This window comes from Fimicolochytrium jonesii, assembly GCF_025526975.1.
Source record: "Fimicolochytrium jonesii strain JEL569 chromosome Unknown EV422scaffold_39, whole genome shotgun sequence".
Taxonomy (NCBI): domain Eukaryota; kingdom Fungi; phylum Chytridiomycota; class Chytridiomycetes; order Spizellomycetales; family Powellomycetaceae; genus Fimicolochytrium; species Fimicolochytrium jonesii.
The window spans coordinates 204,551-218,340 of NW_026515706.1; the positions used below are offsets into that span (position 1 = coordinate 204,551).

The window sequence follows — 13,790 nt, forward strand, 5'->3', positions numbered from 1 at the left end:
CACAATCACCAGAGGGACGGCCAACACAGCGGATAGAGGGAGGTGAAGGGAGTAGCGTTTCTGAAGAGTCCGTGCGCGAAATGGATTCTGTTGCTCGGAGCAAGGATTCTATAGGGGCGGTGATGGATCAGACAATTGAAGAGACTGAGCGGCCCAATGGCACGCCCGTCGAGCATTACATTGCGGTGGGAAACGGGTTGGCGGACTCATCTGGTGTGCCACCGGCAACTGGTACTGGGGGAGAGACGCCGAATCCGCAACATTCGGCGGACGGGCAAGCGATATCGAATGAGGCAGAACCGTTAACATCGTCCGCAACTGCATTGCAACCAGCAGCACAGTCGAATACCGACACGCTGAAGGATGCAGATACGGAGACGGTCACTTCACCAGAGGTCACATCCCACCAGCAGGACACGATAGGGCCGATCACGAACAGCACGAGTGGGGAGCAGAAGAACGGCAGCCGTCTTCTCGTCGAGTTGCCTGGTGTGATCCAAACAACAGCAGAGGCGTCTATACCAACCACACGGGAGGAGTCTGTGGTGCCGCAGAGCTCAACAGTAGTGATCGATACCCCGCCTGCAACGGCTTCACCCTTGATTGTTATGAATCCTGGACAAAGCCAAACGACGTCAGCGCAGTCTGGTTATATACCCGTTGCCGTGAGCCAGAACCCATCGTCGACTATACCACTCATCACACCGCAAATGCTGGTACGGCCGCCAGGTCTTCCCGCGGTCGTCGAACCACGCACCCCAACGGTTCCACTTCAGGTGTTGTCGCAGCTCGTCCCCGTTTCTTTCCATGGAGAGAACATTGGTTCTTTGCCGCAAGGCGCGGGTCATTTCAGCACATTACCGGTGGTCCGCCCTGCCGTTGTGATTGGGCCCCGACAGCCATCTTCGATAGGAGTTGCGCCGCATAATATAGTACCTCCACAGCGAACGGCGGGAGAACCGACGGGGGCTGCTGTTGTTCCGGTCTCTCAGGCCGCCCCGACCGTGCAGATGAGCGCGATAGGAACGAATGTAACAGCGGCACCTGCGGCCTCAGTTTCTGTACCGACGACCCTCACGCAACCACCCGCACACACTACCCAACCGCCACCGTCCATCCCCCCCGCGCCACCCGCATCTGCCTCAACACCACTCCCACAACAACCCCTCCCCCAAATCACAAACCATCCCACACCACCACCCGTCCCCCTCCTTCACACCATACGACCACAATACCCACACCTAACTGATCCGCAACGACAACTCCTCGCAATGTCGTCGCCTCTGGGTTCACCCAACCCGAATTTGGCGTATTTGAGGAGTCTACCCATCGGGGGTGTTGGGGCGCAGTTTGGGCGGCCGGGGATTGGGGGTGTTGGATTACCGGCCACGACGGGTGGCGTAGAGCAAGGTGGTGCTACGGCACAGGTTTCGTGTCAGCCTCTATTGGTACCGATTGGGCATCAGGCGCCGCGGCCGGGTATTGGACTACCTGGGACGACGGTGGGTGCGGTCCCGGTAGTGCTTCCGACGACGGTGCAGATACCTGGCCAGCCGCAGCCTCTGTTGATACCGATCGGGCATCAGGCGCCGCGGCCGGGTATTGGACTACCTGGGACAACGGTGGGTGCGGTCCCGGTGGTGCCTCCGACGACGGTGCAGATACCTGGCCAGCCGCAGCCTCTGTTGATACCGATCGGGCATCAGGCGCCACGGCCGAATGTTGGACAACCCGTAATTCCTGCTGGCCAGACTGTCGCAGTGCCCTCGACGACGACACAGATACCCGTTCAACCCCTCTTCATACCCATCGGGCATCAAGCTCCGCGTCCGCATACCATCGCCCCCGGACATCCATCGACGCCTCCAGTTACAATTCCCGCTGGGCAGAGTGGCGCGGTGCCTGCGACGACGGGGCAGGTACCTGTGCAGCCTCTGCTCATACCCATCGGGAACCAAGCTCCGCGTCCGAGTGTAGGGCAATCATCTACGCCTGCCGCTACGATTCCTGGGGGGCAGAACGTCGTCGTATTACCTTCCACTGCACCTGTCCCTCCGTCGCACCCGGTCAGCTACCCCATTCCGCCTCAGCCAACCGGCCAAAACGCGACGCCGCCCGTCACGGTTCCCGCGGGACCATTACCTCCTCCTCCGACAGCAACGCAAACCCCAACCCAACTTTTCCCCGGCCATCAAATCCCACGCCCCACGCATCCATTTCAGCAAGCCTTCTCAGTGCAACCGGCCCCCCACCCTGGTCAACAACAGCACCAACAACAACGACCGCAATACCCATTCAACCCATTAAACATGAACATAAACAGACCGCAGAGTCCGATGCTCCTTTCACACCAACAACAGCAGCAGTATCGACCCCAACAACAACAACAACAGATTGGAACCCCGAATATGAACCTTCCGAGACCGATGTATGTCATGAACGCGGCGGGGGGGCAGCCGGTGGGATATCAGATGCGCCCGCAGCAGGGGGGGTTTGTAGGTGTGGGGAGTGATGGGGTGCCTGTGGGCGTTAGACCGGTGCCTCCTGGTGCAATTTTGCCGCCTGGAGCAACGGCCACACCACCGCCGGTGGGAATGGGAAGTGTTCCTGGAGCGGCGGCTACGCCATCTGCGGGTGGGGCGGGGAATGCTGCGACACCCAGCATACCTCCTCCCGGGACACAGGTTCAGCAACCTCAGCAACAGCAGGCACAGCAGGCGGGACACGAACAGACGGAATCTCCGCACATGCATGTGAAACGGAAGATTGAGGAGGTGCAGGAGGGGAGTAACCCGGCGGATGCGGGGATGGAGCCGGTGCAGAAACGGCCGGCTTTGGAGATGGGTGAGACGAGTGGTGATGAGCAGAAAGGGGATTCGTTAACGGAGGTGGAAGGGAATACCGAGGCGGCGGAAAAGGCGTCGGAGGATGTGATGAATGGGAAACCTGCCGGGTCGGAGAAAGATGATGGTGCGGACGAAACAGCCGACGAGTCCATAAGCCACGATCCTGCAGCCAAAGCCAACGATGAGGCCAGCTCAACACTAGTCCCACCACCCGCACCACACCCAGTCCCCGCCTCCCCGCCACACCCGCCCTCACCACCCACCCACACAAAAGACCCCCTCGCAGTCTGGGAACGCACCCTCGACCTCTACCTGGACCGCGAAGCCGCCTACGCGCACGCCATGAAACGACAGATCGCACACCAGAAACACGTGCTGGACGCCAAAGCCGCCGAGCTGGATGAATTGAGACGGAAAGTCGCGGAACGGGTTGCCGGTGCGGCAAGCAACGGTGTGGGGAGTTTGGAGTTTGTGGTGGGAAGACGCAGGAGGGTTGGTGGGGGGGAGATGTGTTTGTATGTCATCACTACAATTCTCGTTGTGACCTACCCACCAGTTTGTTAACATTTGTGTGATTCCTCTCCAGCACAACACACCAACTCGCACGCCAATCCCCCCTCCCCGAACAACTAATCCCCATCCGTCTCGACCTCGACATCGAAGGCATAAAAATGCGCGACACCTTCACATGGAACCTCAACGAGCAACTCCTCCACCCGCAAACTTTCGCCGAACTGTTGTGTGAGGACCTGCATTTACCTGCACAGTTGTTTGTGCCGGCCATTGAGAAGAGTATGAGCGAGCAGATCGAGGATTTTTATCAGGTGGGGGGTGGGGGGGTGGGGGGGAGGGGGGTTGTTGGGGATGCGGAGGGAGAGGGGCAGGAAGAGGTCCTGGATAAGCCGGAGTTGAGGACTGTTATTAAGGTGGGTTTGGGGGTGTGGGAGAAGATGTGGTCTGGGCCGTTACTGATGTTTGTTTTTTTTGGTAGTTGGATATAACGGTGAACAACCATACGCTCGTTGACCAGTTCGAGTGGGATATCAACTGCAAGCGGAACAACCCTGAGGCGTTTGCGGAGCATATGTGCTATGAGCTGAATTTGAGTGCTGAGTTCAAGTAAGTCCCGGACTCAATCCCATTCGCCATCCACACATCGTTGCTCACTCACTCCATGAAAAACAGAACAGCAATAGCGCACCAAATCCGCGAACAAGTCCAAATCTTTGCAAAATCCCTCCTCCTCACCGACCACAACTTCGACGGTCTCCCCATCGACGACGAGGAAGTCGCCGCGGCCTTCCTCCCGCCCCTCGACAGCGACACGGTTCTGAGATCGGCAAAGAATAAAGCGCTGTTTGGACCGTATTATAACCCGGTGTCTGATTTTGAGATTGAGCGCATGGAGAGGGATCGCGAGAGGGATACTAGGTGCGTTGGGGAGTATCGTCGCTGAGGCATGATCGGGTTGGGTATTGATTTTCCGATTGATTGATTGAAGGAGGAAGCGACGCCAAACCCAACGCTCCCGCCGCGCCATCGCCCTCCCCGACAAAGACCTCATCAAAACCAACCGCACAGGCCCGCTCACAACACTCCCCACCGACGCCGACATCCTCGCCGCCGCCACTGTCCAAACACATGCACATGCCACTACCACCCGCCGTAATGCGAGCAGGAGGACACGGAGTGGGATGAATAACCCTGTGGAACCCACCCCGGGCGTCGTCGTGCCTGCTGCCACAGAGATAGCGGCGCAGGAGGATGTGAATGAGGTTGTGGCGCCACCGAATGTAGCGGCGTTGGTGAAAGAGTGGAAATGCGAGAATTGTGGGATTCCGGCGAGGGAGACGCGGTTGGTGAGGAGGGGGCCGATGGGGGAGGCGACTGTTTGTGATGAGTGTGGGTTGTGGTGGAGTCGGACGGGCGGGAGGAGGGTTGTTGGTGTGCCCAAAGAAGAAAAACCGAGGGAACACAGAGAGAAGAGTGCGAGTGCGGGGTTGAAGAGGCGGAGGAGTGGGAGTGGGGTTGGGGAGGGGAGGAGGGTGTCGATGGGTGGGGATGAGCAGATGCAGCAGGGACAGCAGAGGCCGTCGTCGGCGGAACATCGACGCTCGCATTCCCAGTCGCATCCGCATCCGCAGCAGCAGAGGCCTCCGTCGTCGCAGCAGCAGCAGCAGCATATGGGACCACCGCAGCACCACTTGCAACAACAACAGCAACAACAACATCATGCGTACCCTGGTGTGCATCATAACAAGCCCGGCGGCGCGCATCCCCATCCCCATCCCCATCCCCATGGGCATCCGCATCCCCAGCACGCCAACAAACACCACCCGCAACATCAGCAACAACATCATCCCCACTCTCAACCTCACTCCCAGCCTCACAATGCCCCCCACCAAACTCATCACCACGCACCCCCCCGCATCCACATCCCCCCCTGGCTCGCCCTCTGCCGCACCCAACTCGCGCAAAAATACCCGCACGACCGCTTCGACATTGTCCCAAAAGGCCGCACCACGGAATTACGACTCAAATGCCTCGACTGCCCCGGCAAATTGTACCAAGCAGGCCCGGACGAGACGTTGTCGAATTTCGAGGTGCATCTGAAGAATAGACAGCATAGGGCGAATGTCGCTGGGAGGGTCCAGGGTGCGGGGCATTCACAGGCCAATGTGACGACGGCGACGAGTGAGGTGGGGTTGAGCCCGGATGTGCAGACGGGGAGACCAGCGAGTGGAGGGCTGGGGGGATCGAGTCAGCAGCAGCAGTATGGACAACAACAGCAGAGGGAGAGGGAGTATCAGTATCATCAGCAGCAGCAGCAGATGAGGAGGATGTCGGGGGAACGGCGTGAGGGAGGTGTGTAGAGTGAGGGGATTTCGCGGGAGGTAGTTGTGACGCTTGATGTGGTGGGAGAAATTTGAGTGTTTGGTGCGATTGAGGCGGATGTGACCTTGTACATCGAAGCTGGGATACGGACGGGGTTGGGATGGACTATTTCATAGCACCACCATGCTGTGGGGACGGAACCCTCGATTCCCATATGTGCAGAAACATGAAGACCACCCGTTCTGTATATGTAGATGAAGGAAAGTATACTACAGTGGTTGGCCCCCCAAATGAAGATGAAAAAAGTGTTTTGTGAACGCTAGCCGCACTCTCATGTTCCCCTTTCCTTCGGTGCTCGCATAACATGTAGTGAGGAAGGTGGGGAAAAAAAGACGGTTCGTAGAGGTGGAAAAAGGAACACCTCTTGGATTTCTGAACGCGTTCCGTCACTTCGGAACAGCTGCCTCCACCGCAGCAAGCATCCTTGTCAATGCCGGTGGGCGAGCGGTGGGAACTTCTGTACTTTGTATCGGCACATGGATTGTACTCTTTTGCTGGGGTTGGAGTGTCCTTTCCATTGAGATTGGAAATGTGAAAAGCAAATGGGGACGGGCGTTTCGGACGTTTCGGACAAAAACAGGGACGGACGAAACGTCGTGGGAGCTTGGACATGAGAGCCAAATTCGAGTCTGGCGTCACCCTGGAGAACGTCTTCATGAAGACTGTGTCAGGCAAACCCTCCATGTGGACGTTCGATCATGTTTTGGGGCTGTTTCATCGGCGACCGCGTTGGCCCTTTTGTCAGCTACCGTAGACGCCTTTATGCGGAGGCCTACACACAAATCTTGCAAACCCACTTCCTTGCTTTCATCGAGAGGGTCACCGAGGATGGCCCGAGCTTGTGAACTGGATCTTTCAGCAGGATAACTCCCCCGTTCACACCGCGTGAAGATCAAAGGAGTTTTTTGACGAAAATTTCATTCCTTGCATGGAATGGCCTGCATATAGTCCCGATTTGAATCCTATCGAGAATCTCTGGGCTATTCTGAAGAATCAAGTCGGAAAACAGCACCCAAGCACTCTTGATGAGCTTGAACGGATGGCGACGGAGGAATGGGCACGTTTGGACCCTGCAATGATTTTTTCACTTACTGACAGCATGCAACGGCGTATGCAGCAGGTTATTAATGCAAAAGGCGGCAGCATTGACTACTGAACCATCCCCGATAATAGTGCAGAATAGGTTGTATAAGTATGCTTACTTATGCTTATACTTATGTATTGTAGAAAAATATACCCTTGCCGCATATAAAACCACGCGAAAATTCCGAAAACTTTTGTCGTGGTACTGTATGTGCGCACTGAGGTCCATATACTGGCAGTCACAATCTTAACCCAGGTGGCCAAACGTGAGATGAGCCAACGTGAGCGTCAACCAACCGCCAGCCAAAACATGTCCCACTGTAAGGCGTTGTCCGGTTCCCGTCTCCGGCTGAGTTTCCGCTAAATGCCTTTCCTTGTAGCCGCCTTCCGCTCTGAGGTTAAGGATGCCGGCACACCTTCTGGCCTGAACGCGCACCAGCAGGAGAGCATCGCCCACGGAAGCCACCACCAAGCAAGCGCACTGTTTGACAGCGTCGGAAGTGTTGAGTACGGTATGAACGAGGGCGGAACGGACCACAAGCCCGAGGCTATTAACGCCAGTGAATTGTCGGGCCTCAATCGTCACCAGAAGGAAGCGATTGCGCACGACGCGCCTACCACGGTTGTCAACGCTTCGGCTGCTCCCTTGGTTGGCGAAGGGCTTCCTATCACTGGCTTTTGCCACAAGGCAGAAGTCACCAACGCGGGCGAAACCTCTGGCCTTAATGTTCACCAGAAGGAATCCATTGCAAAGGCGGACGCTAGGAAGTAGTGTATGGGGCACTGTAGCTGGTTGTGCCCTTACAGGACTGTTGGATACGCTGGTACCGCCAGTTTAAACTTGGGGCACTGCGTCCACCCGTTCCGACTCTTCCCCTTCGTACATTTGAGCTATTTCCATCACCGGTGCAAAACCTTGCAACCTGCGACTTCCCGGTCTGCGCTCAAGCCTTTGCTATTCAGATTTTGCGATCATCCTTCACCACTCTTTGCATTTTCTATGTGATGCGTTTTTCCTTGCGTTCTGCGACCGTTTTACGGTATGCCATGTATTGCATCGTTCACCCATTGCGAATGTTTTACGACTATTTTGATCATTCGGTCTTTGCAGGAAGTAGTTGGATCGGAGTGGTTATGGCATCTGATGTTCTCCTCGAATATTAATGAAGCAGAGGAGGACTGACGGCCCCATTTTCCAAAGGCAACAGGAACGCCAAAGAAAGCCCAGAAAGCCCAGAAGATATTGCCGTTGGAAGACACTGAAGACACACCGCCCACGAATGCTGCTAGCAAACTGAGCTGGTATTGGAAGGAGGTCTTCTCATTAGAACAAAACTTTTTGGGGACAAAGCATATCCGCAAACAGCTGGACAAGTTTCCGGATATTCGCGATGCAGCCGCGCAGTCGCTGCACCAGAATCGAAGCAATCACTTGCCAGCCACTCACTGGCAGCGTTAGCAAACGTGCTGGCGCGGAGCGGGGTTACCGCGCACATGAGTCGTGCAACGGGGCGCCGCAACGCTGTTTGCCGTCGTTGTGTCTGTGGCCGTTGGCCACGTTGATAGCATTTCTCATAAGGGGTAGCGAGAATGTGGTGCCGTTCATGGCTGGGATGCGGTTTCAGAATGGTGTTGGGGCTGTGACGGGAGCTGTGGTTAGCCCCCTGTCTTTCGTTGGCGTTGGTGACGTGGTTTGATCCGTTTGATGTGCCGGGGCCGGTGGAGGAGATTAGGATTAGCCCTGTTGGAGTGGCACAGGGCCGGTCTGAGCCGCTTGCGCGGGTGAGTAGATTGGGGTAAAATAGAGGCATCTCCGACCCCGCTGCTGAGCGACCGTCCACCGCGTGAAAGTCACTCTCCGTAGCTGATGGTGTGAGTGAGGGCAGCGAGTGGGTAGCGTGCGACGAATGAATAGATAGACAGAGAGAAGCGGCTGAGACGGCGGTAACTGCTTGTGGGGGGATGCTTGGGTGGGCCCAAAAGAGTTTTCCGGAGGGAGGGGTGCGGATGGTGCCCCCGGATAACAAGGCGTTGGCTCGGGCAGTGGCAAACCAAGGCAACTTGGCAAGGGCTCCAGAATACTACTACCGACAACGCACGTTCTGTATAGACTGCATGTACAATATCCATAGCCGGCCTATACGAGCCATACATCCCTGCCTAATAGTCAAGCGGCGTATATGTTGTGACTCTCAGTCAGAACTACCGCGCATTGACTCCGCTCTCCCTCCCATCTTATCGTCTGGTTTGCGCAATGACCGCTGTACAGGAGGTAGGAGATATCTGTCCACTCCCTTCGCGCTTCCTTTCTCCTTACTCTGCGAATCTATGGTTTTCCATCGTGAAGGTTCAACGACGTCCAGCTGCCAACCGCCCCTTTCCCGTCGGTGGAGGATCACCGGGACGCGTTTTTAGAAGGCCATTTGAAAGAAGAGTGGGTTTTCGATCACACGGCGGCGGCGCAGATGTTTGGCCTGCAACCACGAGCCGCGCACTCCCGATGGCTGTCCGTCTTAAACCGAGTACGGGACCTCGTCACGTCAGAAAAAAGACGAAAACTTGAAGTCTTTTTGAAGGTGAGCAAATGTTGTGGGATTCCGCATATCGCCCAGTGCCGGTACAGAAAGACTGCCCGACTATCCACCTCGATGCCAGCATGGCTCGGCTAGCTCTCAGAGAGTGGGTTGTGCCTCGGGTGAACCCAGGACAGTCCGGCGGGAAGTGCGTGTCCATCGTTACAAACACCTCTTTTTCAGCATGACATGGTTAGCTCCGAAAGAGTAGGTTGTGCCCAAGTGGTGAACCCTGTTGTCGATGTGATATCACTTCATTTTCTCGACGGCCTTGGCTCTTGCACCTGCCTATATGTTAAGATCTGTCCTTACCATCTTATTTCCTCCCTATCTGCCCCTTACATTGCTCCATCGGCACTCCAGAATAGGACTTATGAAGCTTTCAATACGATATACAATGAACGGGCCACCTTATATTACTCTTCGTTAGCTACCTACAAGGCGGTCACCACCGACCGTAGCTTCCCGATACTATATGGCGCGGGCGCTAGCATGGTCGGACCCAAGAGGCCTTTGGATTCGAACCCGTCTTCCATCACCAAGAAAGTCAAGTTAGGAGAGCCAGCATCTACCGAAGGCAACGCTGCCCCAATTGAAGAACCCGAAGACGACACGCTCGAGATCCCGACAACCATAAAAGGGCCAGGTGAAAGTGACGCTGTGAAACCGGGCTGGCTTGATGTAGCGAACATAGCGGTGCAACAATCTTTACAGCAGAAGAACCATAAGGGGTAAGCGCATTCCATTCGACGAAACAATCCGACATCAGCCTCTGGATTAACTCTAACGTTCTTACCAGCTTACTATGGCGCAAGATCATCGTTCTAACGGAAGACACAGCCGGCGAAGCTACCATGCTGTCCCAGGAGCACTTAGATGTGCTTCGGAAACTGCATGATACACGCCGGGGGCCCGACGAGGGGGTGGACGCAACCTGCGAGAAGATGCTCCGTGTAATCCGTTAAAGTAGGGCAGGAATGATCATTGGCCCTACTTTAGCGATTACACGGAGCATCTTCTTGCACTTTTCTGGATCCTATATTGAGCCGGGAATATTCTAGGTCAGAGTTGATCATTTACCGAGGATCGCCCGATCATGCTCCTCCAACGGCATCATCTGGGTACTACAGGAGCTTCTCACCCTGGGTGCTGCGGAGTGAAGGTTGCCCCCCGAGGAGTTGTGGTCAGTGGCCGACACTCATGTCATGGCCATTCAACCTTCTATCAAATACACCATTACAATACTGGAGCGAATGTAAGGCGCAACTCACCTGTTTAGCAACGGTTTCTCTCTCTGACATTTTTCTTCGAAGTGTGTTCTTGATTGATGCAAATAAAACCGACACACCGAACCCAGGACGGACTCTGGACATCAACTTTCACAGAGATATCATTGACGACCTCCCCTACCAGTTGTAAGGGCTCTTCTTGAACTTTTACAACAACATTTCTCACAATAAGAGCAAAAAAATTTCACTCAGCGGAGAGGTAGAATCGCGCGCGTCGCGAGAGCGCAGAGTAGCCAGCGCCCAGATCGCGAACTACAATGCAAGCAGTCTCTCACGAGTGTCAGGCGCCCTCTGTGATTTTTTGTTTTGCGTAAGTGGAGGGCTGAAAGGGGACCAACTTGCAGGAGATCGGCATTCAATCTGATCCCTCTTTTATGTTTTCGAAAGGATACAAGTCTTTCTCCGTCAGTAGGCTGGGGTATAGAGGTTGGGGCAGCGGCAAACGTGGGGGCCGCCCGCGGCCAGGCCGCCAAGACGATACAGGATAAGAACGGACTGATCACCCTTCTCCGAGACATCCATCTCGACCTCGCCAGGCGCATCATAACCGAACGGGGAAACATACCGACAGCGCAACGGGCGATTTTCGAGCTTCCCGTTTCGGGCCTGCTGATGCAGAATTGGGCTTTTCGACCGTTTACGATCACGTATCTCTCACAAGGATTCTACGGCGTTAAGGAAGGCACCGCTTTCCAGGCCCCTTTACGACTCAATCCTCTATTTGGAAAACTGTTTGTAAAGCTGACTCGAGGCATCCTGGAGTTCAAGGTAAAGCTACACCCTACCCCGGCAGCCCTCGGCACACGGCAAATTGCTAACTTATCCGATGTTTTCCAGAGAGGGCTAAATCATACGTACAATCTGTACGTAGAACAGTGCCTTGCATACGACTCCGATGCGGAGAGTCAGACCACTGCCGTCAGCGAGGATAAATTGCTCATAAAGCCGCAAGTGGTTGCACCTCACAAGAAAGTACAACGCAAAAAGCCATCCGGGGACCCAATCGACGTCGACCAGTAGGACGACAGTTGCGCAAAAGGGGCGTACGGCGTCAACTTTTTGAGTCCATCCCTTGGCGACGGCGGGGAATGTGCGTAGATGGCGAAGCAGCGTTACTGGCGGTTTTTGGAATCGGGACTACTGAGAGTTGACGGGCTGTTTGGGTTCCGAGCCGGCGTAAGGGAGACGCTTATATGGGTTTCGGCATTCATGAGCTGCCGCAGTTTTGGTGCTAGGCTTTAAATCCTGAGCTCTACTATTGTATCGGGATCGCCCGGCATCCGTATAAGACTTATTAAAGCCTGCGCAACGCTTGGGTGTTAACTGAACAGCAGCACAACTAAGTATCACAACAGAAAGCAACCTTACCCGCTCTCAAACAGCTCGACCCACGACCATTTTTCCTCGCGCTCCTTTTGCTTTTATTCCTCCCGGTTCACATCACACAGCTCCATCACATCACACAGCTCCATCTCGACGGGGGTCTGTCATCCAGTGCTGTCAGTGCCAATATCCAGTGCTGTCAGTGCCATACCCCCGCTTCCCCCCATTCCCATAAGCAAGCGTAGCTTCCCCCCATTCCCATAAGCAAGCGTACGTAGCTTCCCCCCATTGGCTGGGCCTTTTTCTTCCCGGGGACAAGCCACACTCTGTATCGCACAAACCGCCATCCCTCACACTACCTAAAACAGATCAATCTAACCTCCCTGCACAGCACAGCACAGCACAGCCAACATGTCATCACACCAAGCGCTCCAGGGGTACCTGTGGTGTGGCATATTTACTGGAGCAACCACACCACGGCGGAAGAGGAGGAAGGTTGCTCCGGTTACCCCGCGGTTGCCCATACGTCTGCCAACTGTGCAGACACCTTTGCAACCCCCGCGATTCCAGTTCCCACCGTCTGTCCAACGCCACTTGCCCGAAGCCATTGCAGACATGGTCAGCGAGAGTTCCGGCGATGAAGACGGGCAACAGCACCAGCAGCAGCGAGGGCTTTCACCCGTGGACAGGGGTCTGCAGCGCCCACTGAACCTCCCCGCGCCCATCCCTTTCCGTTTTCCCAGCACACCGGGTGGATCCCTGGTGTATGAACCCCCGCCACCACCACCACCACCAGTTCAACGACCCCGCCCGCAAACACATGCCAGCACCAAGGTTTCGCTTCACCGAATCATCCATAATCAAAATCAAGTTCCAAGGGAGCGCCTGGCAACGTTCATCGCCGATGTTCACGTCCTTGCGCGCCACACCACCTTCTTTATCAAGTACTACCTTGGTGAGTTTTTGAGGTACACTATACTGTATATTTCCCATAAAACAATGTCCTGACTGCTACATCTGCCCACCCCACCACAGCTGATCATCCTCTACACGATTTCCCGGACATCACCGACAAGCACATTAGTGTGATATTTGAGCTGCTAAACAATCCAGGCTACAATGGCAATCCGGTCATCGCGCAAGAGTTGCGTCCACGGGTTCAAGAGTACTGTAATGTTCACGGATTCGCCCCCATCCGCATGCGACATAGCCAACAGACCGCAGCGTACACAGCTACGAGCATCTTCACCAACCTCAAAGTCAACGTACAGGAGCATTTTATGCAAATGTTTCTGCGCTATGTCAATGAAAGGCTTGGTTTGAAGCAAGTCGTACTGCATCTTCGGAGAGCCGGAGTTAGCCGAGCGCAGCGCCAACAGTATTATCGGCGTGTCCGTCAATTCACAAAGTACGCGACATTTGAAGAGTACCCAACTGAAGAGGAGTTTGCCCGCCTCACGCGACTTGAGCGGACTCTCCTTGACGAGTTATGGGCTCTGTTTCCTCCCCAGGATGAGCCCCTTGCGTACAGCCTTGCGGTGGACGCAATGCCATATTTAGGTGAGTTGCATCCTGTATATTTATCCCCCCCCCCCCCCCCCCTCCAGCTCGTGCGTGGCTGCGAAGCGACGCAAGCGAGCGCCTCGCTTGGTACGCCGAACTGGCCGAATGGCTGCGCGCCGGGACCCGGGCCGACGTGGTCCCCCCCCCCCCAGCCGACAGGAAGCGGAACCCCCCCCCCCCCTCGCTTCCTCTTTTGTCTAATCATGGTCTGCACCTGC

At 55.5% G+C, this 13,790-nt stretch overlaps 5 protein-coding genes across 5 annotated transcripts; 4 read left to right on the top strand and 1 right to left on the bottom strand.

Annotated features, from left to right (window-relative positions):
- Positions 1 to 450: 450 nt before the first annotated feature.
- EV422DRAFT_299952 (uncharacterized protein) lies at positions 451 to 3,674 on the top strand. The gene has a single exon (XM_053066079.1). The coding sequence runs from the start codon at positions 609 to 611 to the stop codon at positions 3,408 to 3,410; it is 2,802 nt and encodes a 933-aa protein (XP_052921214.1). The 5' UTR covers positions 451 to 608; the 3' UTR covers positions 3,411 to 3,674.
- EV422DRAFT_501498 (uncharacterized protein) lies at positions 3,476 to 4,302 on the top strand (the record flags this gene model as incomplete). The annotated part of the gene is made up of 3 exons (XM_053068195.1): positions 3,476 to 3,772; positions 3,838 to 3,965; positions 4,032 to 4,302. Coding segments are annotated over 3 exons (696 nt in total), but the record flags the coding sequence as incomplete, so codon positions are not given.
- A 1,012-nt stretch (positions 4,303 to 5,314) lies between these two features.
- On the top strand, positions 5,315 to 5,506 carry EV422DRAFT_480761 (uncharacterized protein; the record flags this gene model as incomplete). The annotated part of the gene is made up of 1 exon (XM_053067302.1): positions 5,315 to 5,506. A coding segment is annotated over one exon (192 nt), but the record flags the coding sequence as incomplete, so codon positions are not given.
- Positions 5,507 to 10,890: 5,384 nt separating this feature from the next.
- On the bottom strand, positions 10,891 to 11,262 carry EV422DRAFT_546698 (uncharacterized protein). The gene is made up of 2 exons (XM_053071556.1): positions 11,074 to 11,262; positions 10,891 to 10,996 (listed from the first exon to the last, which is right to left on the bottom strand). Exons 1-2 carry the CDS (start codon positions 11,247 to 11,249, stop codon positions 10,939 to 10,941), a joined length of 234 nt encoding a protein of 77 aa, XP_052921217.1. The 5' UTR covers positions 11,250 to 11,262; the 3' UTR covers positions 10,891 to 10,938.
- Positions 11,263 to 12,054: 792 nt separating this feature from the next.
- EV422DRAFT_300130 (uncharacterized protein) lies at positions 12,055 to 13,113 on the top strand. Its single transcript, XM_053066082.1, has 2 exons — positions 12,055 to 12,279; positions 12,401 to 13,113. Exon 2 carries the CDS (start codon positions 12,421 to 12,423, stop codon positions 13,015 to 13,017), a length of 597 nt encoding a protein of 198 aa, XP_052921218.1. The 5' UTR covers positions 12,055 to 12,279; positions 12,401 to 12,420; the 3' UTR covers positions 13,018 to 13,113.
- The last annotated feature ends 677 nt before the right edge of the window (positions 13,114 to 13,790 follow it).